The sequence below is a fragment of the Saccostrea echinata genome, unplaced genomic scaffold, assembly GCF_033153115.1.
Source record: "Saccostrea echinata isolate AGI-Se365-2 ecotype Australia unplaced genomic scaffold, CSIRO_AGI_Sech_v1 ptg000054l, whole genome shotgun sequence".
NCBI classification, from domain to species: Eukaryota; Metazoa; Mollusca; class Bivalvia; order Ostreida; family Ostreidae; genus Saccostrea; species Saccostrea echinata.
The window spans coordinates 40,207,884-40,235,757 of record NW_026889803.1 but is presented as its reverse complement, the minus strand read 5'-3'; the positions used below and the strand labels follow the sequence as shown (position 1 = coordinate 40,235,757).

At 33.0% G+C, this 27,874-nt stretch overlaps 1 protein-coding gene across 1 annotated transcript; it reads right to left on the bottom strand.

The window, feature by feature from the left end:
- Positions 1–298: 298 nt before the first annotated feature.
- On the bottom strand, positions 299–27,874 carry LOC133172688 (thiamin pyrophosphokinase 1-like). Its single transcript, XM_061307639.1, has 10 exons — positions 27,810–27,874; positions 24,394–24,471; positions 24,004–24,146; positions 22,149–22,238; positions 21,554–21,700; positions 21,014–21,125; positions 4,130–4,257; positions 1,563–1,582; positions 1,225–1,317; positions 299–1,044 (listed from the first exon to the last, which is right to left on the bottom strand). Exons 1-8 carry the CDS (start codon positions 27,853–27,855, stop codon positions 1,565–1,567), a joined length of 762 nt encoding a protein of 253 aa, XP_061163623.1. The 5' UTR covers positions 27,856–27,874; the 3' UTR covers positions 299–1,044; positions 1,225–1,317; positions 1,563–1,564.

The window sequence follows — 27,874 nt, the reverse complement described above, 5'->3', positions numbered from 1 at the left end:
TAACAACAGATATTATGCATACTAAATTCATGGAAATTATTTGTGAAAATTTATGACACTGACACAGTTAACATATAACAAATATAACATATGCCGAAAAAAACCCACTCCATACTATCTTTTTAAAATAATAATTGAATACATGAAAATGAAAACATAGATGTATTTATTTGTATCATGATAAGCACTGACTTCATTATTTATTTATTAAGGTCTCAATAATTAGAAAACCAAACTTAAACAAGTTTTCATCTCAATAAAAATTAACATAATAATAGATTCATATAAAGGACAGAAATGATAGATAGTAAAATTGTTTTTAAAATATGGATATAGAAATTATATGAAACAAAACTTCATTCAAAAATAATCAATTTCAAAACAGTAATATAGAGGATATTCAATGTTTTGAAGTTGGATATGGAATTTATTTCGCAAGTGGGGCAGGATTCTTTGAGATTTTTCCGATTGCGAAGCACGAGTGAAAATATAAAAAAAATCGGTCTCACGAATGAAATAAATTCCACATTCAACCTACAAAATATTAGAATTTCTGTTTATTGCATTTTCTTTGATTTTCATTTTGCCTCTGTCTTTTCGTACCACAGTGTCATAGGCTGTGACGTCATAGTAAATGAGAGGTTGGGACGTCAAAACTTATGGATTTTGAGATTGATAAACATTGTATACATTAATTTCAACAACACATTGGAGAAATTTTGGCAGTTTAATATTTATCAGGATTATTAATTCACTCTTATCTTAAAACAGGCCTGGGGGTATTTTTTAAAACACTCTTTATGAAGGGAAGGGAAATCGCGAGTTTTGCCAAATTTCTGAAATTCTTTCACACTGTGACAAAATATCACTTTGGTATTTCACCGTTGAAAATGTAATGAAACAAAATACATGTGTGATTCATATTCCGGTCGTAAATTTCAACATACTTAAACAATTTTAACAGTATTATAACATAAACTCTCTCTCTCTCTCTCTCTCTCTCTTAATCAACAGTCGTTTCTAAGGAAAGTGTTAAAACTAAGCCTGTAAAGTAAAAATATAAATATATTAAAAACAAAACTATTCCTTGCGTTCATAGCATTAAGGTATTGATTCAGTGGCACATGATTCTTACTTACGACAATCTTATATAAAATAGAATATAAAGACATAGCATATGCAATAGAGAGTAAAGCATGTGAAGAGGGGAAAGCAAACTGATACCTGTTTCAGCACTTTTGATCTGCCTATGTATTGCAGAGAAGAAAGCAAAGGAGATGTTGAATATATATTGTGGATGTTTCATGTTGGAAAGACCTGCAAATTTTTTAAAAATACAGTTATGTAATTTATTGCAACCAGTGGAGAAAGAAGCACAGAGCAGTCATTTGTGGATTATAAGCCATTTTAAAGTCGATGAAATATAGGATAAAGGTTATGATGGTAAAATTAACGGCATTGATATTATTAACAATAAAATGAATATTTGATGAAATTTAGGATAAAGGTTATGATGGTAAAGTTAATGGCATTGATAATATTAACAATAAAAAAATATTTACCTTTAATTACAGTTTATCACCTGTATCAAATTGGCAATACTGATCATTAAGGCTATAAACCTCTAAAGGTTGCTTAATTCCATAATATTACTGACTCTAAAATATGTCTGAATACTGAATTGTCTGATTTTTTTTTTTTTTTTTTTTTTTTTTTTTTTTTTTTTTTTTTTTTTGCTTACGCTTTGCTTGTTATTGGATGCATTAATGTCGAAGCATCGGTGAATTTTCAAGAATCATATTAATAGAATTAAGTCGAAGGCATATTAAGTGATAATAATGCAAAATGGATAAAACGACCACTATATTTTGAATATATATAGAATTAAGTCGAAGGCATATTAAGTGATAATAATGCAAAATGGATAAAACGACCACTATATTTTGAATATATATAAATAAATATACATATAAGTACACATAACAATTGAATTTATATTAATGACAACTTTTCTATTCGCCAATTTTTGGTCGTTAATAATCAATCCAATGAATTCTGAGGTAGACCTTCACAACAGAGATCTTGTAAGACCTTTGAACTATTTCTGTCCTAGATAGTTTTTAATTTGATTGCCCCTTATGGTCCCACCTAAACCTGTGGGTTATGAATTGAACAGACTTGATTCTACACTATCTGAGAATGCTTCCATATAAATATGACTAATCATAGCTTTGCTGTTCTTGAGAAGATTTATAAAGATTTTTCCTAAATATTCCTATGTTAAACTTTGATCCCCTATTGTGCCCCCACCCTAACCCGGGGGTTATGATTTGAAGAAACTAAAATCTACACTAACTGAGGATGCTTCCATATAATACGAGGATGCTTTCATATAAATATATCTAATCATGGCTTTGCTGTTCTTTTGAAGATTTTTTCCTATATATATTCGTATGCAAAAAGTTGACGGCCTATTGTGGCCCCACCCTACCCCTGGGGCCATGATTTGAACACATTTGAAACTATATTATCTGAGGATGCTTCCATATTTCCCATGATCCTTTATTGCCGCCTTACCCTATCACCGCGGTCATGATTTGAATAAACTTGAATCTACTCTATAAAGTGAAGCTTTCACATATGTTTCATCTTAGTTTGGCCCATTGGGTCTTGAGTAGAGGATTTTTGAAAGATGCCACCAAAATTTGCACAAATTCTTAATTATCTCTCATTAAAAAAAGGGAGTAGTTCTTCAGTTCAACAAAGTTGGATCCCCTTCATAAAAGAATACTTTGCCCAAAGGAGAATAGGTAAAAAAAAAAGAAAAAAAAATGTTTACAGACAATGCACAACACACGACAGACAGACGCAGGACACTTCTCGATCAGAAAAGCTCACTTGAGCTTTCTGCTCAGGTATGCCAAAACAATCTAGTCTTTAACATTGTGAATTTTACGCAGCATAGTACAAAGTGTTGATTTTTATTGTGGATAATGAAAATTTTATATTGTCAAATATTCATTGAATTAAAAATTTACTTAAAATGATATTTTTAAGAAATATCAAGTAATTGCTCCCTTGTATGGAAACAAAAAAATTTTCGTTTCATTGTCCAATGAAAATTTTACAACCATCTTTTATTTATTAAATTCTTTCAGCTGTTTAAATATCAAATATGCAGCTAAAAAGAATTTTTCAACCTAAAATGTTTTAATTTAATGTATATTTTGAAAATAAATGTATTGCTATAAAAAAGGAGAAACAAACAGAAGAGTTTTTCAAATTTACAATTCTTGAATTCACGATTGTTCCTTTTTACGTTCTAGCCCTTCGTTGCTCCTGTTTTTCATGAATAACAGCCTTTAGTTAATACTCCTTGGTATGCTGCGAGGTAAGTTTTCACAGAACGTTCATGGAATTGAGCACCATTTCCTCTAGAGTGACTTCCATATATATTTTTTTAAGTCGTTGAAATGTTTTGAACAAAGGTCGATCTTCTTTATCAACTCTAGATGTTTTCAGTTGTCTTTAAATCAAAACTGTTTCCCGGCAACGGAAGTGTAAAAGCTGCATTGAATTGCCTTTGAGAAACTCGTGCTTTTGGCACGATGCTAAATACTAAGATAAAAATATTTTTTATAGGAAATACTACACAAGCACTACATGGTACATCATTCAGTATCTCTAGACTTGTGAGCACAAATTTCTCAAAGAGTGCGGTTTCGACGTTTTCGTGACAGGAAACAGTCAAGATTTTATACCTAGATGAAAAATCTGAGGTCTGAAAGAAGACATTTGGTCAAAACATGCCAACGACTAAAAAATATATGTTCAAGACACTCAAGTTTGAATTGTGCTCAATTCCTAAATTTGAAAATTTAATTCATAGCACACCTAGTAGTATTAAGGCTGTCCTTCCCGCAAAAGGGAGAGTTACTAAATACTACAAAGTAAAATGTAAATTATGAATATACAAATTATAATAAAATAAAAAAGAAATCATATTTTTTGTTTGTATTTTTGTTTAGTAGCAATACATTTCTTTCTAATATGTGCATTTGTTCACAACAGCATGTTTGTTTAAAAAAAATGATTTAACAAATTTCTATGTAACAGTCTTCCAATTTACCTTTGATACGGAAATTCCCATGGTCCATAGCAAAGGTTTGTCCGTCTCAATAGTCACACTATCTACTGTATCATCGCTCAGTGTGTTGGACGTACTTATAAGCCCTCCAAATTGCATGACCTCTTTTTCTATAACGACGTTCAAATAAATGATCACAGGAATGGTGCTTAAGATAAATTATTAAAACATAAGTGTAGAAGAATGACACCTGCTCAAGTAATGTAAGTACTAGCTAGATTAAAATAGATATGTGATATTACCCCCTAAACAATCACAATATCCTCAACGTCAAGTCTGAATATACGTCTTTTACAGACAATACTTGAAAAATCCGATCAAGTAAAAGATTTTTTTCTATATGTATCTTTAGGCTTGTTCCTGTTTAATGGTTATATTTATATTAATATTTTAACAACACTTGGATTTGTCTACACTGAAAAGTTCCACTTCAAGTAAGAAGCCTTTTAGATCAACATAATCGAGAAACAATTGGCCAGAACTTACATATAGTTGTCCGTATATTTGTCATGTTGTATATAAAAATAATCTATGATTTGAAAAGAATAAAGAGAGAAGGCTAAGGGAGAAAAAGTTCATATTACAGACATTCCATATTTGATATTTTGACCTGAATATGTGTTTTATCAAATGATTTCTATGTGGATGAACAGATATCTTTTCCTAAAAAAAATTTCCAATATCTATACAATGAACACTATATATTGTTGTACCTTTAAAAATTGTTTCTTGTATGAACCTATACTAAAAAAGTCTTACAGCTTAAGGAAAACAGTTTAGTTCTTGGGTTCGACGAAACACATGCTGCACATTATCACATCCCATCTTCGATCTAAGTAAATGATTTCACATACAAATTTCTATTTAAGTTATAAATCTTTATATGGCATAATTTTAACACGTAATCTACAGTGTAAAAAAAGGATAGGGGTACTTTAACCTTTCCTAATAAATAAGACTTAATTATTTTTATCAACAGTTCTATTATATCCATCCAAAACAATAAAAGCTGCACAATAATACACATGTATATGTATTGGTGTGTATGTGTGTCTGTGTGTGCTCGCTTTATTGTTAAAATAAAAAGAAAAAAAAATGTTACAGTAACTTGGTTATGTATATAAACTTTCAATTTATAGGTCTTGCTAAAAACTATTAATTTCATTTTATCACTGTTCAAAAGACTTGAGTTAAAAGAAACCTAATCACAAAAATCATCCGCCAAACTCTTTGACAAAGGAATAGAACAATAACTGTACATGCTTCATAAAACATATGATTTTTCCAAAAAAAATTTCAGCCATGTATAAGAAAAAAATCTGTAGAAGTGATAAGCTATGAATTATTTTTAATATAACCTTTTTGCATATAGACACAACAATAATAGGCATTAAGTGGACTCTTATAAAAAAGTGTTTTTTGACAGGAAAAAATAAAATTGTTCTGCTCCACTCATTGTTTTGTGTATTCCCTTCATTGACAATGACGGAAAATTTATAATAATTCTCAATATCTTTTAAAATATCACAAAAAAATCACTTAACATGCCACTTATAAGAGGGAAGAGATCCTTATTATCCACAAGTGTAGGGAAAACTCTTATATAATTATTTTAGATATACTTAAAATACATGACGATTTTCTACTTATTGTTTATCGCATCTCATTTACTCAGTGTGTGAAAACTTGAATATACATATATAGTCATACGAACGTGATCTAAATATAATGATGCAAACGTGATCCTGGCCAGATAAGGATGCAAGATCAATGTTGTATATTGCCTGCTTACTCTGGGGTTAAAATGATTGATATTTTAACCCAATGTAATGCATATGAACACGCAAGGGAAAATAACATGAAAAAAATCAAACCTTAATTGTCCTATCTTATTATAATTCGATTTAAACTAAATAAGAATAAGTTTCCATGATAAAATTTAAAATGCATTCACATTTTCAGTTTTTTTTATTTTACTGTTTATATATTATATTTAAGATAATTATTGAATCAACAAAATTTTCTTTATCCAGCTGCATTTACTTTCGATGTCACAAATAGTAAAACATACCCTGATTAAAGTCAGACATTCAAAACATAAAAACATATTTTAGAAAAGAAAAAAGTCTTTTATTATGAAGAATATGTTTCTACAATAATTTTTCAAATGATTTAATCAACTAAAAAATATTTATCGGTAAGACATAAATATATACTAGTATAATTGAATCATTTTAGGTAGTGTAAATATTCCCTAGACGTAGTTTTGTGAAGTGATACATCACAAAGATTAACTCCCTGCAAAAATTACCACGCTCACAACATTAAAGAGCTACAATGTATGTTCTTTTTTTTTTGCATAAAATTACCAGGTATATAGACTGTCATTAAATACAATCTATCATTAAGTCCAATGTTGACTGACGTTTTTCATACAAATTGTTAGGCGGTTATTTTCACACTGATTTTATCGTTTGCCCGATTGTGACAAGGTGCACATGGTGGGTGTGACCGGTCGACAGGGGATGCTTACTCCTCCATGGCACCTGATCCCACCTCTGATGTTTGAGAGGCCCGTCTTTACTCTGCTCCAAGTTTGTATTGCTTCAAAGGAATTTTGAGCTTGATTACTGTTCGCTATGTTCATGCTTTATACTAAATTCCTTACAAAGATCAATATAAAGTGAAGACGAGTGCTTAAGAATGACAATTACTCAGATGGCAAAAGAATTCCACTGAGGGCAATGAAAACAAGCTACTGAACATTGCAGACCTATGATTATTGAAGCTGTTTTCCACTTTCAAATAAGTAGATCAATGACCTACTTTCCATGCTGAAGGCCTCTTGAGTATTTCACGAAAAATCCCCATTAACATGATTAACATGCTAAAAATCTGCACTATGATCAAGACTTTCGTTTTCAGCAAAATATAAAACAAATGGAACACTCTGGATAATGAATTATAATGAAATAAAGGATATTGTTACTTAATAAAATAAACAATTAGATTTTGGACAATAAACTTGTTAATATATTCTAGTCCGAATGTCCTCTGTCAGTTTTCTAATTTATTATACCATTTTTTAATGAAAAAGGTGAAGATAACGAATAATGATCGATCTAAAAATATCCATAAACAATACAAATCTGTGAAGATGGTATAAAACACGAACTCCTGGAAATACCAGATGTGGGATCAGGTGCGTAGGAGGAGTAAGCATCCCCTGTTGACCGGTGTCGCATAATATTTGGTCCGCCTCGTTTAAAGGTCCGGGGGGACCTAATACGATAACATATAAGGTCCGGCCTGCCTCTATAATAAAAGGTCCGCCTTCGGTTTAATATGCAGATTTTTCTCCTTTATTGATTCGAAATTAATTTGCTTTATTAATCTTTTTAAATTATTTAAGGTATAGTTGTTATAAAGTGTCCCTCCCAGCAAAATGGAGTTCCAGGGACGTACATGTATGTACATTGTATATATACTAAAAGGAGCAAGTCTTGCGATATCTCGCTAGTTGCTGGATTTTGTTAGCCAATTTTAATTAAGGAATGACTCTAATTCTTGGCCAAATTATTCGAGTATAACCTGGTTTGGGTCAGTTTACGCTTTATAATCCGCGAAGCGGATTATAAAACAGCGTAAACTGGCCCAAACCAGGTTATACTCGAATAATTTGGCCAAGAATTAGAGTCATTCCTTATAATTTAATTTTAAAATCATTAAATAACTATGGGTGTAAAATTTCGTTACTTTTTATTAGTTCAAATTTGCCGCTCAATAATACAACCGTAGTAACGGAAGTAACGGAAGTGATGGGAAGCGAGGGGAGGTAAAAACTGATACATAGGCCTAGCAGCCATGTTGTTTGGTTACATGTGGTAAGATCGAATTATCGTTTGAAATTAAAGGTACATTTATTAAATCTGGAATTTTCCATCAATCCCGAGGACTGGAAATGAGAGGACTGTATGGATACAGATGATTCAGCTGGTTGTCAAGGGGGTGTGTCCCCATACCAAACCAGGTTATACAGAAAGAATTTGTGTTCCTTTTTGGATATTAACCAATCAGAGGCTAGAATACAAACAAAATTAAATTATTTAATTATATTTCTAATACTATGATATATCTCAGTACAAAACCTCAAATTATCTATCAAAAAATTATTCAAAATTTGATGTTAGCACTGATTAACTGTTAGCTCCTTATCGTAGTACATACCTTCCAGGTAGTGCACAAAACAAAAAATATAAAGATGCAAAGATCTGTTGATCGAGTTACCTTATGGGAAAATCATGTACGAAATGTGTCTTTTATAGTTTGAGTGATATCAATATTATCATTACAAAATAAAAAAAAAAATACATATATATAATACGCATACCTTCACTGGCACATTGTTCAGTATATGGTGTTCGTAAGTCCAACAATGATCAATTCATTACAGTCTCTTTCCTAACAACGTTCGACTTCCACTTCCCAAAAAGAATTTTCATATCTTTCGAAAGATATTTCATTATATCATTAATAATAATTATGCATAATTTTTACGATTCATACTGTACCTACATGTAACTATAAAATCATTGGAGGGTCACTTTGACAGGGACTTGTGTTAAGGTGTACTAGCCTATCCCGTTGTTGTTAAAACAACATGTCTGTGCTTTGGGGGGTAGGCCTATTGTCTCACCTGATGAAACTTGAAGTCGCATATCCCCCGTGTTTTTATAACCATCGTTTCTTATCCAGTTAAAGATTAACGATTATTTCATTCTACTTGATATTACCCCGGGGTTAACACTGGTTAAGGAAGATGTGCATTAATTGGCAAAATCAAACCAAAGTCAATCGAGTTGAACATTTTAAGCAATAAAACACCCCCTCCCCCAAAAAGGAAAAGATTATAAATGGTGTTGTTGTATTTTTGGTGAGTGGGGTATAGCAAAATTATGCTGATACATGTCAAATAGTTTAAAAAGTTTTGATGTTGTAGACTTTCCTCCCGCATTAATATTTTTTTCCGGAAAAACGAGCTTGGGTTTAAAGACCTCTCCCCTTTTGGAAAATGAGCCTAGCATAGGATTTTATTTCGGGTTTTTTTTTAAATATTGTTTATTTCATTCCCTACATTTTGTAGTTTTCATTTCTGACGTTTTAAAATTTTCATCTCTGACATTTATCATCATAAAGTACTTTTCCGGCAATGAAAACAAAATTGAAATTTCCCTTATAAAAAAATTAAAGAATAAATCAAGAATAATTCATTGATTTCCAAATAATAAGTTCTGCTTATATTTAAAAGAATCTTATGACGATTTTATCCTCGGACACATGTAAGTGTAAGTTGTGAATTTTTGTTCATCTTTTCAAATCAAGATAATCAGACTGAATTTGAGATCAGAAAGGTTTAGATAGAATTTATGACATACAGAAACTATGTTTGACGGAATAAAGTAATCAAAGTTGAGGAGATTCTGTTTTTCGGTGCTTTCAAACACATATAATTCAGTGGGCATTAAAATTTGGTGATCAAAAATTGCATGTTTTATTATTGAAATTATTGCGTTTTATTACTAAACTTTGTATTTTTACTAGACTTAGTGTTGATTGTATTGTAAAATGAAAACAAAAAATGTCGGAAATGCAATGCAAAATTTCGGAAATGACATGCAGCGAGCTTGGAAGAAACAACCCCGGCTTTATTATCCACCATAGGAAATACTCAGTACGCTTCAGTACAGAATTTTCTCCTTTTCCACCTTCTTACTAGTGAGAATCTTATCCACCCATACTATTTACAGAGGGGTTTTACAGAGCAACTTGACATGTATTTCCCCCTAAAATAAAAAGGAAAGTGTCTGTTGAGATCGTGACTGATATAAAAATTCATAAAACACCACCAAGTCGTGTTCTTTTGTTAATATTTTTTATGTTTATTTTGATTTTGGTTTAAATTAGATTTTCTACGACTTTAAGCGGCTATTTCTTTTTTATTTATGTGTGTGTGATGGGGGGTGGGGGTGGTTATAGTTCTGTTGTTGCACGTCATCAACATTACTAATTCAATAATAATATATATCCTTGGTCCCTTCAGACAGATGTTTATGGTTGCATATAGATATACAATACAGTAGACACTTCTCCTGCAAACGTACATAGAGTGGATAATTAATTGACATTAAAGCTTTGTCTTTTTGTCAGCATATTAAATGAAAAAAAGTACACTACTACATGTAGTATATATGCAATTCTTATGCACAATTAGGCCATTCCAAGAGTTTTCTAAGTTAATTTAGCGTCCATCCTAAAATTAAAAACCTAATTATCTTTTTACCCTGGAAAAACACACGAACCAACAAAGAAAAAAAAAACAATAGGAACTTACAGCATTTTCATAATTTTTGCTTTGTAAGTGAGATACATGTATGTGGGAAAAAAGAAAAACAGAGGGCGGACCTTTTATTATACTGCGTTTTAAGGTCCGCCCTGCCATTTTTTTTAAGCTACGGTAACTTTTAATAAACTCTGTTCAAAATATTCGCCTTGTAATAGTAAGATATCTGAAATACAGAGGGCGGACCTTTTATTATACTGCGTTTTAAGGTCCGCCCTATCTCTAGTTTGTATGCTACGAAAATAAACCCTGTTCAAAATTTTCGCCTTGTAATAGTACGATATCTGAAAAACAGAGGGCAGACCTTTTATTATACTGCGTTTTAAGGTCCGCCCTGCCATTTTGACTAGTTTTTATGTTACGGAAATAATCCTTGTCCAAAATGTTTTCTTTCTAACAGTAAGACATCTGAATTATAGAAGGCGGACCTTTAAATATACTGCGTTTTAAGGTCCGCCCTGCCTCTTTCTCTAGTTTTTATGCTACGAAAATAAACCCTGTTCAAAATTTTCGCCTTGTAATAGTAAGATATCTGAAATATAGAGGGCGGACCTTTTATTATATTGCGTTTTAAGGTCCGCCCTGTCTCTTTCTCTAATTTTTATGCTACGAAAATAAACCCTGTTCACAATTTTCGCCTTGTAATAGTAAGACATCTGAAATATAGAGGGCGGACCTTTTATTATACTGCGTTTTAAGGTCCGCCCTATCTCTAGTTTGTATGCTACGAAAATAAACCCTGTTCAAAATTTTCGCCTTGTAATAGTACGATATCTGAAAAACAGAGGGCAGACCTTTTATTATACTGCGTTTTAAGGTCCGCCCTGCCATTTTGACTAGTTTTTATGTTACGGAAATAATCCTTGTCCAAAATGTTTTCTTTCTAACAGTAAGACATCTGAATTATAGAAGGCGGACCTTTAAATATACTGCGTTTTAAGGTCCGCCCTGTCTCTTTCTCTAGTTTGTATGCTACGAAAATAAACCCTGTTCAAAATTTTCGCCTTGTAATAGTAAGATGTCTGAAATATAGAGGGCGGACCTTTTATTATATTGCGTTTTAAGGTCCGCCCTGTCTCTTTCTCTAATTTTCATGCTACGAAAATAAACCCTGTTCAAAATTTTCGCCTTGTAATAGTAAGATATCTGAAATATAGAGGGCGGACCTTTTATTATATTGCGTTTTAAGGTCCGCCCTGTCTCTTTCTCTAATTTTTATGCTACGAAAATAAACCCTGTTCACAATTTTCGCCTTGTAATAGTAAGACATCTGAAATATAGAGGGCGGACCTTTTATTATACTGCGTTTTAAGGTCCGCCCTGTCTCTTTCTCTAGTTTGTATGCTAAGAAAATAAACCCTGTTCAAAATTTTCGCCTTGTAATAGTAAGATGTCTGAAATATAGAGGGCGGACCTTTTATTTTATTGCGTTTTAAGGTCCGCCCTGTCTCTTTCTCTAATTTTTATGCTACGAAAATAAACCTTGTTCAAAATTTTCGCCTTGTAATAGTAAGATATCTGAAAAACTGAGGGCAGACCTTTTATTATAGTTTTAAGGTCCGCCCTGCCATTTTGACTAGTTTTTATGTTACGGAAATAAACCTTGTCCAAAATGTTTTCTTTCTAACAGTAAGACATCTGAATTATAGAAGGCGGACCTTTAAATATACTGCGTTTTAAGGTCCACCCTGCCGTTTTGACTAGTTTATATGTTACGGAAATAAAACCTTGTCCAAAATGTTTGCTTTCTAACAGTAAGACATCTAAATTATATAGGGCGGACCTTTAAATATACTGCGTTTTAAGGTCCGCCCTGCTTCTTTCTCTAGTTTTTATGCTACGAAAATAAACCCTGTTCAAAATTTTCGTCTTGTAATAGTAAGATATCTGAACTTTTATTATACTGCGTTTTAAGGTCCGCCCTGTCATTTTGACTAGTTTTTATGTTACAGAAATATACCCTGTCCAAAATGTTTGCTTTCTAATGGTAAAATATCTGAAACACAGAGGGCGGACCTTTTATTTTACTGCGTTTTAAGGTCCGCCCTGCCTCTTTCTTTAGTTTTTATGCTATGAAAATTAACCTGTTCAAAGTTTTCGCCTTGTAATAGTACGATATCTGAAATACAGAAGGCGGGGCTTTTATTATATTGCGTTTTAAGGTCCGCCCTGCCCCTTTCTCTATTTTTCATGCTACAGAAAAAAACCTGTCTATAATTTTCTCTTTGTAATAGATAGATCAAAACGGGGGATTAAGGTTTTACATAGGAATATCTAGGAAAAAATCTTCAAAAATCTTCTTCTTAAGAACAACAATGTCATGATTAGTCATATTAATATGGAAGCATCATCAGTTAGTGTAGATGTACGTTTGTTCAAATCATGACCCCCGGGGTAGGGTGGGGTCACAATGGGGGATCAAAGTTTTACATAGGATATATATATCGAAAAATCTTCTCCACAAGAACAGCAAAGCTATCTTTAGTCAGATTGATATGGAAACATCCTCAGGTATTGTAGATTCAAATTTGTTTAAACCATGATAACAGGTCATATAAAATTAATTTTCCGCCGGAATATGGCTGAAATATAGCCGACTTGGCGTTAAACCCTAATCAATCAATTAATCAAACCATGACCCCCTAGGGGTAGGATGGGCCACAATGCACTATCAGGGTTTAGCATGTGAATGTATAGGAAAAAAATTCTAAAACCTTTTTTTCAGGAACAACAAAGCCATGTTTAGTCACATTGATGTAGAAGTATCTTGAGGTAGTGTAAATTCAAGTTTGTTTAAATCATGACCCCGAGGGGTAGGGTGGGGCTAGCGCTATATCTATAAAAATCATGACACCTGGGGTAGGGTGGGGTCACAATAGTGATTAATGTTTTACATTGGAAGATATGTTAGAATAAATTTGCTGATGAAAAACAGCAGGGCCTTATTGACTCAGGTGAGCGTTGTGGCCCATGGGCCTCTTATTTTATGTCAAGGTCTTGGAAAATCGTAGGACGATTCTTTTATAAAAGGCAGTGACGAATCTGAATGTATAATGGTAGTACAATGTATATTTATCTAGAATATATTCACCACATACAATCAAAAGATACGTTCAGATTTATTATCCATGTATATCACAAAAATGTTATGTTAGAATGATCATTAGTTGTACTGTATCCGTATCTATAGACTTTGATTCATATAGCATGAAAAAGAGGGACTATTTGTTTCTGTATTCATACAATGAATTGGGAAAATAATCACCTTAAAAATAAGAAAGGGGTTCATCAACACTACGTACATAATGTATGTGGTAAATGCCTTGTGTGACAAGTAAAAAGAAATCTGTAATACACCAGATGGTGTTTATTTTCTACGTACTTGATACGCAAGGAGCAGATGGAAATTTAAAGAAGGTGTTATTGCCACCCCTCCCCCTCTTCCTCACCTGAGATGCAATGTATTACCGGAAATTTCTCCAGCCACTACCGAAATTATTCATATAACATGCGCAGATCGGGGGGGGGGGGGAGTCGGGGGGAACCCCTCCCCCCATCTGGAATTTGCAGAGTTACTAAAAGTATATACTGAAGTAAATAAAAAATGACTTTGGGTCCCCTTAGAAAACGTGGACCCTACCATCACCACCACGAAATAGGTGATTTTTAAGTTTTTGAAATGGAATTGGATTTTACGTTTTTTTTTTCTTCCTTGACAAGAAATTTTTGGGTTAGAAATTTTCTTGACTGGGATCCCCCCCCCCTGGAAAAATTCTTGATCCGCGCCTGTATATTGTTATGTAATATCCGAAACAACATATGTGCAATGGATAGCATTTATGAAAATCGAACTTCAAAAATTCTGTCATGACTACATGAGACCGATTGTATTTTTTCCTCCATGGTTACCACGGAGAATGACTGAGGACTTCGAAAAGGATAATTTAAGGAGATTGGCAAAGTTCCTAGCTTTTGCAAAGAATTTTTCAAAAACTCTTGAGCAGGTGTAGTGGTACTAAACAATACACTTTATTGGTTTTCACCGCGTAGAAAATTCTACACGGGAGATCACTCTAAATCAAGCTCCAGACAGCTCAGTATTACACCATATCATTATTCGTAGGGAAAGAAGTCCCGGAGAGTATGGAGTATGACTCTCAGTCATACTCCATACAGTGTCAATTCTCCGGGACTACTTGGTATGGAGTTGTAGCGTAACGTAATACTGAGCTGTCTGCAGCTTGGACTCTCATGATGGAAACCCCATGAATTGCCTTTTTTCTCCGGATAACCGTGAGTTGCCACTTTCCATAAATGAATAAAATAAATAATCATAAATAATCAGCGTTTTATAAAAGAAATATATGTTTGATTTAAAATTAGACTGAAACGCTTCTAGTCGACATCACGAAAATGTACATATCATGTAGCTTAAAATGGGAAATATGACGCACGCTTGACAACGTCCCCAGAAACAATCAGTCAGTATATTTCTGGGTGCATTTGGGGGGGGGGGGTTATAGCACAAATTAATGTAGAAAATAGAAATTCCTTGATACGCAAAAAAAAGGAAGAGGATCAACTGATGTTCCCTCCCCCTTCCCCCGTTCATACAGACGTGAGATACATAAATGACTTGTATATAGAACTGGACATTCAACTTTGCCCAAAATGCTTCATGTCGGTAATAAAAGAAAATATTTTACAATAATGATTTCAAATTTTAATCGGTCATGCAATACAGCCTGCTAGATTATCCCACAGTCTGTCTATTATAGTCACAGTAAAATGTGTAATTTCTTTTTCTTCCTTTTTCTTTTGGCAAAAAAAAAAAAAATACAAAAATGAAATATTATTTCATATGTAGTTCATTATGACGAGGAAGAGTGATATTTTTATAAGAAAGAATTAAATCCCAACCATGATTATACATGTACTTTAAATCTGATGTATATGTTTTCAATATTGAATTACCTGTTTGAAGCTTTAACATTACATGTATTTTGTTTCTGCAGTAGATACAGATCGAATACAACATTAGGCTATATATTACCCTATCCACAAATAAAGGGCAAAATATTATTATAAACTGAAAACAAGTTAATTGTTAAAACTAAAGGGAAACATATACATACTTTTATTTTTTATCGGTCTTAGTATTAAACTCTACACTTGGAATAAGAAATTTCTTTAAATATTGTAATAAAAATAGACTATATATAATTATATAATTATATCACAATTTTGATGTGTACGCATGAATATTATAATAGTATTATAATTTGTTCTTCAGCATAATTTATTAAAATAGAGAATTCATATCTATTGATTTAAAGCAAACACATGACCATTACATTGTCATTGCTCTCTGCCGCGGGCTCTACCTGCGGGTACCTGTCAGGTATACGAATACTTCACACCCCCATTGTTTTATTGCCTATACACACCGGCAGATTTCACACCTTTAATCGTCCTAATTTACACAAAGCAAATGCTGGGGAAAAACAAACACAAGCCCAATAAATGCGACATTTTTTTTTAAATCATTGCCCTAAACGGTATTGCTAAAAGCACACTAAACATGGAGTAGCAATTCCTGCCCTAAGAGATATATAGTACAAAAAATAAACACAACAGCTAGGGCAAATCCTTAATCTTTCTTCATATGATGTAAACAAACTCTCTTTAATTTTATGTGTTTAAGTCAAGATTAAAACATTTTGCACCACCCGGACCTTTAAACTTAGGAGGACCTTTTCTTATACGAGCCGGACCTTTTCTTATAAAAGGCGGACCTTATATGTTATCGTATTAGGTCCCCCGGACCTTTAAACGAGGTGGACCAAATATTATGCGACACCGGTCACACCCGCCTTGAGCCCTATGTTTTGAACAGGTTAATCTAATATTACAAGACTAAATGATGAGAACTCTAATTCTTGATTTAAGATTTTTTTAAAATTTATATCAATCCGTTTTTGTCAACTAAAACCCGATTAAACGTCATCCTTAATTAATTAACTTTTAAAATATTTCAAAGAGCGTCCTTGTATTGGAAAATACTACAATAGCTTTGTGACACAGAATTCTTGATTTTTACAGAAAAAATAGGTTTTTGAGGCACATTCAGCAAAGACCTTAAATATGAACAAACTCCTTGATCCAAAAAAATAAAATTTCATGAACAGTTCCATTATAAATATTTTTACTTTTTGTATCCATGTTTTGCTCTTTAAGGAATACTTAAAAACAGCTTAAAATATTGTCCAATTTCAAGACGTACAAGGAATGGGAATAATGACATAATTAATGACGCCACAATACATTGAGCAACAAAATTACGTCATTTTTAATATACATATATGTAGTCCTCATAATATTTGTCAACTGAAATTGAACAGGATTTTTTTTCAGAATTTTACATGACCTAAAATGCTTTTAGTGAACTTTGCCTTTTTCTTTTAACTTTATAATTCAACAAATGTAATAATGAACCAGTTTGCATTTTATTATCTCAATTAAAAATTCTACCAAACCTGTACCATGTTAATCTTTAAAATGTCACATATGACAGGTTATCACACAGCGGTCTGTAAACTCAGTGAATTTTCAGAGATAGGGATTGAAAGAAGTATTATATTCTTATTGCTGACGTTTTTCAAAAAAAAAAAAAAAATATTGGGACAAAGTAAAAAATTCATCCGTAATTATACGTAGAAACAGTTTACTTATACACGTATCTATAAAAATATTCTGTATTTATCACATATTTACAAAATGACAAATTAATGACAAAAACAAAAAATGTTTGAGAAACATGTATGCACCCATTGTGGCAATATTAAAAAGAGTCACCTTTAAATTTAGAATGTCTATAACGATAGTGAAGTAGATGGGTAACCTACTAGTCAGGGGCAAACATAATTCATAGCTTGATCTCTATCAAACCTTGACATCACTACTTAAAGGGTACCAATGTACCAAGTTTGATGACTGTCAAGCAAATGGTTCTCAAGACATTGTGCAGTCAGTATCTCTGCAAGTCCAGTTTTACCACTGACCTTTGATTTTGTGACCTCAAAATTTAAGGGGCACCAATGTAACAAGTTTGATGTCAGTCAAGCAAAGCGATCTGAAGAAATTAATTGGATAGTATCTATTATTTCTTTTTTGACCTTGTCCTCTTGAGATCAAAATCAATAGGGGTTATCTACTCTTTAGAGGGAGCCAGTGTACCAAGTTTGATGTCTGTCAAGCAAAGGGTCTCAAGGTATTGAACGGTCAACATCTTAATATGTCCAATTTTACCTCTTGACCTTTGCCTTTGTGACTTCTAAATCAAAAGGGCTCATCTACTTCTTAAGGGAAACCAATGTAACAAGTTTGATGTCAGTCAAGCAAAGAATTCTGAAGATACTAAGTGGACAATATCTTCCTATGTCTTGAGTAGTTTGAACCTTAACCTTTGACCTTGTGACATCAACATCAATAGGGTTATCTACTCCTTAATGGAATCAGTGTATCAAGTTTAATATTAGTCAAACAAAGGGTTCTCAAGATACTGAGCAGATAACACTTGTTCTACCGACTGAAATACATATATACTGACCGACTAACCAATCAACCAACCGACAGGTGTAAAACAGTATGTCCCCTTATTTAGGGGAGGGGGATAATAAAATATAATAGAATACCCTTAAAACTGTGTATTGTTTTTCTTCTATAGATCTTAGAAGAAATGAAAATGTGCATCAAATATTTACAGCCATGCAGCATTTTAAATATTGAAATATATATAACTTCTGTGGTACATGTAGGAATAAGGAAAGTGAATGTCAAGTCTGGACCTAGAAACTTATGAGGCTCATCCTTGATAAAAAGGTACAGTGTAGCTTATGAGCTGGGCTATATCTTGACTCTATACAAAAGTCATTTGAACAAGGTTAAGGTCACAGGCTTCAAAAGTAAAAACCAAACTTTGAAATGAAACAAGAGGCCCAAGGGCCTTGAATCGCTCCTCTGATAAACTGTACAACCTTTCACTTCTATTTGAAGCCTCTAAGTATCCTGTATATTTAGATAAATCCTTGAAATTCCAAAGGTAGGTCATCATGACCTACATTTTAGATAAAACACTCTGAGAACCCAAGATGACTCTTAGCAAATTAGTACCTGAGAGTAGGTCATGGTAACCTACTTATCACTTGGCATTCTCTGAGGACCCATAGCCATATAAATTGAAAAGTAGGTCATTGTGACCTACTTTTCAGTAGACATACTCCGAGGACCCAAGATGCATCAACTGACAAATTTTGATGATTCTAAGCCAAATAATACCCGAAAATATTTAAATACAGCCATGAAATTTCAAAAGTAGGTCATAGTGACCTATTTTTCAGTTGTCGTTCTCCGAGGAGCCAAGATGCATCAACTGATAAAGTTTGATGATTCTAAGCCAATTAGTACCTGAAATATTTATATATAGCCATAAAATTTCAAAAGTAGGTCATGGTGACCTACTTCTCAGTTAAAATTACTATGAAGACCAAAGATGCATCAACTAACTTTGATGATTCTAAGCCAATTAGTACCCAAAATATTTAATTATAGTCATATAAATTGAAAAGTAGGTCATGGTGACCTACTTTTCAGTTGACCTACTCTGAGGGCCCAAGATACATCAACTGACAAAGTTTGATGAATTTAAGCCAAATTGTACCCAAAATATTTAAATATAGCCATAAAATTTCAAAAGTAGGTCACAGTGACCTACTTTTCCGTTGACATTTTTCAAGGACCCAAGATTCATCAACTTACAAAGTTATATGATCATAGGCCTTAAAATGTCCAAAATATTCCTCTAAAATGCTTTGAAATTGAATGCCTGCAAAGTTCAAAATGTAGGTCACTGTGACCTACTTTTTAATAAATATGTTTTATGGCTCCAAGATGCATCATCTTACAAGATTTAATGATTCTAAACCTCTCAGCATTCGAATTAATGACCTTAAATGTTTTGAAAAAGATTAGCCATAAAATTCAAAGTAGGTCAAGGTGACCTACTTTTTATTTGACATACTCCGAGGACTCAAGATACATAAACTGACAAAGTTTGATGATCATAGGCCTTAAATGCATGATGGCAGCTGCAGATCCCACTTCCCATTACTTACCACCCATCATGGTCAGGCATAAAATCAATTACTCAACTGCAAAATGCTATCAAGTACATGTAGGGTCATCAATAGTTGCTTACAATGTAGCTCTCTAGGAGTTTACTATTACTGTTACTCCATCTATACACAATATATGAGCTAACATAAGTTGCAGTCTCCTTGGTCAAAAAAAAAAAAATCACAACAAAGATATAATCTTTTGGTATTCTTGTCAAAATTAACTTAAAGCAAAAAGCTGGGGAGCTTAAGACTGGCAGAAACAATAATGGCAAGGATGTGTATCTGGCCAAAAAGTTGTTTGTAACAATCTTGCATTCTTGAGCCTGTACATTGGCTGTCACAAACAGTAGCATTACTAACATATTGACTGTAAAATATTTGCTACAATTAGAGACACAATTGTTTGGTGCTGCAATATGGCTGTCACTGATGAGAATTTGTAACTGTATAAAAAATCATACTTTTATCTTAAAATATGTTGATTCATACTGAAAGAACTAAATCGTTGGTACAACTAGTGGTGGCACCTGTTGTACGTCCTCATTTGTGGTAGGACATTTCAGATGTTGAATGGTGATTTAGCCTCTTGAAACCAGTTTACAAGGAAAATCTTTGAAGGTACATAAAAACTTTATCACTTCGGTCAGAGTACAGGTACCACTAATGAAACTTAAACATATGTAAGATCATTTAAAGACAAAACTGCTCCTGCTCCAAAAGTGGTTTTCCTGAAGAATTTGGTCACAACTGATTCCAATGCATGATTTTAAGTCTTAATTCACATTGATGGGGTGAATGACCACACAACTAATTGTGATTAGCTGTGATCAAAATTAAGAAACAAGACTGAAGCAAACATAAGCAATTGGTTAACCTCAATCAAATCATCACAAATCAGATTATTGTATTATCCAGTTTGTCTGATGTTTTACCAACCTCTCATCTCTCACACTCGTATCACTCTGCATCTTAACTGCACTGAATAAATGGATTTTTTCAAATGTCACAAAAAATATACATTAATGCAGACATCAATAGCTTATGGTCATCAACAGCAGAATTACTGTCCATGGATTATTTTAAGTAAAGTACATAGATCAGAAATATATGGGGTGTTGCAATTTTGAATCAGAGCTAGCAGTATTTCATTGTAAAATACACTTTGGCTGTATCTTATAAATCATTGCACCAAATGTGCCAAGGTGAAGATGGAACAAAAATAAGTACTAATACAGCATATATGCATATTGAGCCATCTAGATGAATTGCTTTGGGTGAATATTAACCTACCTAGATTCCACTTGAGTCCCTGAGTGGTGACACATCTACAGGGTTCACCGATAGGGATCAAACCACACCACTCCCCACAAAGTGCTGGATCCACCAATATCTTATGTTTACCCTGTAAAATTAAGAACTCTTATGTTAAATATATGTGTTCTGGTTTAACCATGGTGAGTATTTGTTTTTTTTTCCATGCTGTGTTCTTGTTTTGCATGTTCAGAATCTGACACAAAAGAAAGCATAGTTTGTGAATTAAGTAAATGTATGTGAATTATAAATAGAAGTTAAAATATTGGATGTTTTGAAAACTTTTTTATGTAACAATATGCAAACAAAATTTTAAATGAGTTGCAGTCATGAAAAAAAGATGTCTATTACATATCTGCCAATGGCCAATCAAAAGACTAGATGTTTTGAAAACTTTTTTATGTAACAATATGCAAATAAAATTTTAAAAGACTTTTATGAAAAAAAGATATACTTGAATAAAATATATTTTAAATCAAAAAAGATGCCTAATACATCTCTGCCAATGGCATGTCTTACTGTCTGTAGTAGGAAAGCTACAGTGTCCTCTGAGAAATGCATCACATTGGCACTAGTGTACTGACTGGCTTCAAACAAAGTGTTCACATTGGCAAACACATGGTCAAGTCTGCCCCCAAAGGTTCCATACACATAAATATTGTCTATCTGCAAATTGTACAATAATTCTTTTAACACCTTAATAAGTTAAAAAAAAAAGATTACATCTACAAGGACAAGGTGTGAAAACATTCAAACCCATAAACATTAATGTTCCTCATTATCAGCAAATATAATTGTATATTGGTACTGTATTTTTAATTTCATTCTGAGATAGTTACATAGGTCTAGAATTGAATTTTTTCTATGGTATCGATCATACCTACAGCTTTTAAACTGTTAACTATATATCTGTATATACAGCCCAAATTTACTATGCCCTAAATTAAAACACAACCATACGGCATGCATAAGAATTGAAGGAATACATCAATACTGTAAATTTCTAGGTCTAGTTACAGCTTTTCACAATTCTGGAACATGAATGGTTTTCCTTTTTTTTCTCTTAATATCTATTTGGTGAATAAACAGTTTCAATGTCATATATTTCTCTTACTTGTTTGTCCTTGTTTCTTTTGCCTATCTCCATTATGGCCTTTGTGAAATCTGTGTAGTTTTGATCTTGGGTTGGCACAATCTCTACTCCCTGTTGAATCATTTAAATTTATAGTTAACTTTATTATATATAAACACACACACACAGATATATATATATATATATATATATATATATATATATATATATATATATATATATATATATATATATATGATCATTTTCCAGTTTTATCAACATGTAAAAACATAAGAGCTATTTTGCTGATTTTCACATTTTTATGTTATGATTTAAGTTCTATGCTGAACTTTTTAATGCTTAAAGAAACTGGGGGGATAAACCGAGCCATATGCCTACATAACAATCGATAAAAAATCAATAAATTCATTTTACAAAGATTTCACTATTTGTTGAATTAATGTAATGCGTATTACCATTTGCATACAAATTTCACAAAACCTGAATACTGTAACAGCGAAAATGATTCTGATTAACACAACAAAATGGCATCACGCTCAATTTTCACAAAAACTGACATAAATTGGATGATATACCTACATTTTTTAAATAGAGTGGGTCATCGTACCATTTTTTTGAGAACGATTAATGAAAGGCAATGGAAAGATGTTGCTTTTTACACTTGCAAAAATTTGGTATGAAGACCCACTCTACATAAAAAATTAAGTTAACATACTTAAATTTTCACCCTGGTCTTAAAAAATTCTAAGTCCATATACGCTTGCTAAATGTAGAGAACTGTATGCTATTTAAATGGGCATGTATGTGTGACTCCGTGGTCTAGTGGTTAGCGAAGTGCTCTTTAAAGGAACGTTTATTGAGGAAAGTGTTCGAATCATGCTCTGATTTTTTAATTTTTTTTGTTTTTTTTTTTTTGTTTTAATTTTGTTTTACTTTATAAAAATGTCTATAGGAATAACATATTTTTCACTGGAAATAAAATATATGTATGTAGTAATGAATTCATTTACAGTAAATTATTTAAAATGCAGGATAAAAATTATAATAGATATTTGAATATTTTATTTATTTTTACTACAAGCACTTCTAGATCACCACTATCATTATATACAATGTTAACATTTTTATAATATCTCCACAATAAGTGTTAACACTCAATATGCAGATTAAATAATAGAAGTCCCTACCCATGTTAGACACTTGTGACAGTAAATGAAAGTCAACTGTTTAGCTTGGTTAGAATATAAATATCATTTTGAAAACTACTGTAAACATTAAAATGATTAAGTAAATTCAAACAATTGAGATATTTTTTCCAATAAACGTTCTTGCATAGCCGAAAAATGGGCATGGGCACATGGCTCGTCTTATCCCCCCAGATTCTTGGCAAGAATATTGGTTGTATGACCATGTTATATATCTCAGCAATTCTTTCTATAGTATCTTTCATGTCATACAGATACATGTACATGTAATCATTATTGTGTAGATAAATAATTAAAATCATCATGATTTTGTAATCAACAAATGACTATTGCGTACATGTACGTTGAACACTATATTGTCTATATATGCACCTTCACTCAATAAACATATTCCCCAATTGAAGAGGTGTGGGTTGGGGGGGGGGGGGGGGAGTGAATCTATATCAGACTGTTGTCCATTTCATGAATTTAATATACTTTTTAAAAATTTTGTAATACCTAGCTGGAAGTTTAGAGAGAACATGTGTCTCCTGAAATTTTTATGTGTGACCCTCTCAGGACAGACAGATGAAGGGACAGATGATGGACAAAATGATCTTTGGTTATCTGCAAATTTCAACATATGATTCAAAAACAAGATAAATATTTGACAAATCTATCAGTGCACTTACTTTCTCTTGATAAAACTTCTTGACAGATTCCTGGATAGAATCAAAATCTCCTGTGATTAAATCGGGGAGAAAGGCTGGAGCATTATCCCTGAACGCATTGTGTAGATGGTTACAGCCGCCATCTACTGCCACTCGAAACAAGGCTAAAACACAGATACATGTACTCCTTAATTTTACATTTAAATTCAGGAAACATCTTACTTTGTCTATAAGCAAAAGTAGCAAAATTTCAAAATGATTATTTTAAAAATTTGAAAATGTTCAAAATAATTATTTCAACAAAAAAAATATTTTACAGAAACTGGGAGGAACATGTAATCTGTAAAAATAAAGTCAATTGCTTAAATTTTTATCCTCATTAGTCAAATGTAATATATGCATAATTCTTGCCTTTATTCCATAAAGCTGTAAGAAATGACTTGTTATATGGATTCGGCTGATTCAATAGCAGTAGGGATATCCTTGTTTCTGAGAAGGGAAAAAGAAAAAGAAAACATCTCATCACCCATTTGTTTAAATTTATCAGCATAAAAAAGTTTTCTTTCATTATGTAAATTGTTCATTATCTGATAATTAAGTTTTAATAACATACAAGAGGCCCAAGGGCCTTAACGGTCACCTGAGTATAATACAACAATTTACAGGATCCATAGAGTATAAAATAAACTGAAATGTGAAGCTTTGTTGCCCAAAAGCAAGAAAAATAGGGTGATCAGGATCAACAAAATAATTAGTCTACTGTTTATTAACAGCTAGTTCATAAATTAGGTTCTAATCTGTTCCCCATTTATCATTATCACCATACAGTATATTAACAAATGATCAGTGATTCTGCACTATTTTTAATTCCTTGATGAAATCTCTTGCATAGGACTCTCTTGGTCTTTGATGAACATTGAATAAGACAAGTTATTTTTGTCTCATTTTTATTTATCTATTACTTACAAGTCTACTGATCATTTAAACTAAAAAAGTACTTTTTGTATTATACAATAAAAATTCTTGCATAATTCTCTTATTCTATTAACCTTTCAAGTACATTATTTAAAGTGATTAATTATCAAAAGTAAATGGCAAAGGGGAATAACTCCTCTCAGTTGAATACAAATTAATAGAGCCCTGGCCAGGACCAGAACACTTGACCAAATGGTCCAGATGTTTAAAAATCTGGTTAAAAAAACCCCTTCCTTATTAAAACTTTTACTCTTTTTGCCTCTGATATGCCCAGGTGCAGAGAAGATTTTTAAAGAAATAATGCATTTTTACCACAGATTCACTATATTATCAATAGAGCCCCCCCCCCCCCCCTTCTGCACCGAGAAACACCAGAGCCTCTCACCCTGGGATCAGAAGTTTGCTCATCATAGGTAATCACTTTGTTTATCTGCTTAACACTAAGGAGCAGACAGGATTATTTAATAGAATTAATGCATTTTCACTATATTATCAACAGCCCCACCCTTACACCAGCACATCTGACCCAGGGGTCATGCAATTCACTACTCTGGAAGAAGCACTCTTGCTCATCATAACTATATACTTAGCTTTTTTGCTTTTTAACCAGAAGCAGAAAAGAATATTTTCAAAGACATTTTGCTTTTTCATTATATAATCAATAGAGCCCCCCACTTTTTCACCAGAACCCTTCACCCTGAGGCCATGAAATTCACAATTTTGGAAGAGGCATCCTTGCTTATCATAACAATGTACTTAGTTTGTTTAAATAATACCCAGGAGCAGAGAAGAAGATTTTTAAAGCATTAATGCATTTTCACTATATAATAAATAAAGCCCCACTCTAACATCAGAATCCCTTATCCAGGGGCCATGAAATTCACAATTTTGGAAGAGGCATCCTTACTTATCATAACTATGTATTTAATTAGTTTAGACAATACCCAGGAGTGTAGAAGAAGATTTTCAAAGAAATAATGCACTTTTACTATATGATCTATATAGCCCCGCCCTAGCACCAGAACCCCTGACCCTGGGGCCATGAATTTCACAATTTGGTAGAGTCACTCTTGCTTATCATAACTGTATTTAATTTGTTTCAATAATATCCAGGAGTAGAGAAGAAGATTTTCAAAGAAATAATGCACTTTCAGTATAGGATCTATATAGCCCCACCCTAGCACCAGAACCCCTGTCCCTGGGGCCATGAAATTCACAATTTTGGAAGAGGCATCCTTGCTTATCATAACAATGTACTTAGTTTGTTTAAATGATACCTTGGAGTAGAGAAGAAGATTTTCAAAGAAATAATGCACTTTCACTATATGATCTATATAGCCCCCCCCCCCCCCCCCCAGCACCAGAACCCCTGACCCTCGGGCCATCAATTTCACAGTTTTGGTAGAGTCACTATTGCTTATCATAACTATGTATTCAATTTGTTTCAATAATACCCAAGGGTACAGAAGAAGATTTTCAAAGAAATAATGCACTTTTACTATATGATCTATATAGCACCGCCCTAGCACCAGAACCCCTGACCCTGGGGCCATCAATTTCACAATTTTGGTAGACAGCTCAATGCTTATTACAATCATGCCAACAGTTTGACTGCTTGAGGTCCAGGAGTAAAGATGAAGATTTTTAAAGATTGCATTAATTTTGGTGGTTTTAGCCCCACCCCTCAGGCCCAAGGGAGGCAGGGACCATGAAATTCGCAACTTTTGTTCCCCTTCACACATATATGCCATATGCTAAAATTGGCTGAAATTGGTTCAGCGGTTTCAGAGAAGAAGCTGAAAATGTTCAAATGTTAACACACGACGCACAACACATGACGACGGACGAAAACAGATTGCAATAGGTCACCTGAGTGACTCAGGTGACCTAATAATCAATAGAGCCCCACCCTAACACCAGAACCCCTGACCCTGGGGCCATGAATTTCACAATTTTGGAAAAATCATCCTTGTGCACCATTATCATGCACTTAGTTTGTTTAAATAATACCCAGGAGAAGAGAAGAAGATTTTCAAAGAATTAATGCATTTTCACTATATAATCAATAGAGCCCTGCCCTAACACCAGAACCCCTGACCCAGGGGCCATGAATGTCACAATTTTGGAAAAGGCATCATTGCTTGTCATAACCATGCACTTAGTTTGTTTAAATAATACCAAGGAGAAGAGAAGATTTTCAAAGAAATAATGCACTTTCACTATATGATCTATATAGTCCTGCCCTAGCACCAGAACCCCTTACCCTGGGGCCATCAATTTCACAATTAGGTAGAGGGCCCAATGCTTATTACATTCATGTCAACAGTTTGACTGCTTGATGTCCACGCAGGAGTAAAGAAGATTTTTAAAGATTGCATCAATTTTGGTGCTTTAAGCCCCACCCCTGGGGCCCCAGGGGGGCAGGGACCATGAAATTCATAATTTTTGTTCCCCTTCACCCAAAGATGCTATATGCCAAAATTGGTTGAAATTGATTGAGCGGTTCTAGAGAAGAAGTTGAAAATGTTCAAAAGTTAACGCACAACAGACGACGCACGACGACGGACAAAAACGGATAGCAACAGGTCACCTGAGTGACTCAGGTGACTTAAAAAAGGCAGAATTCTTGAAAGAATTATAATTTTATTAATCTATAATTTTATAATTTTCCACTAAACATCATTAAAAAATCTGCACATTTAGGGTATCCACAATTTCTTGAAACATTTCAGTAAGAAATTTCTGTGTAGTTTTATAATATCAGAAATGATCAATATCATATAAGTACACGTATTATCATAATTCTGATTATCTTAGTTTATTTACATAAATCCCTATATACATGTATTTACCAGCCTTATCTTGAAAACAGTCCAAGGGTTTCCATACTGTAATCATATTGCTTTACTGCAAAAGT

What these genes read in the sequence shown, in the direction of transcription:
- LOC133172688 (XM_061307639.1), bottom strand. Translation starts at nt 27,855, where the DNA reads ATGATTACAGTATGGAAACCCTTGGACTGTTTTCAAGATAAGGCTG. An exon ending in TAGCTTTCCTACTACAGACA is followed by an intron (nt 21,126 to 21,553) that starts GTAAGACATGCC and finishes TTAATTTTACAG; the next exon opens with GGTAAACATAAGATATTGGT. An exon ending in GGGACTCAAGTGGAATCTAG is followed by an intron (nt 4,258 to 21,013) that starts GTAGGTTAATAT and finishes ACGTCGTTATAG; the next exon opens with AAAAAGAGGTCATGCAATTT.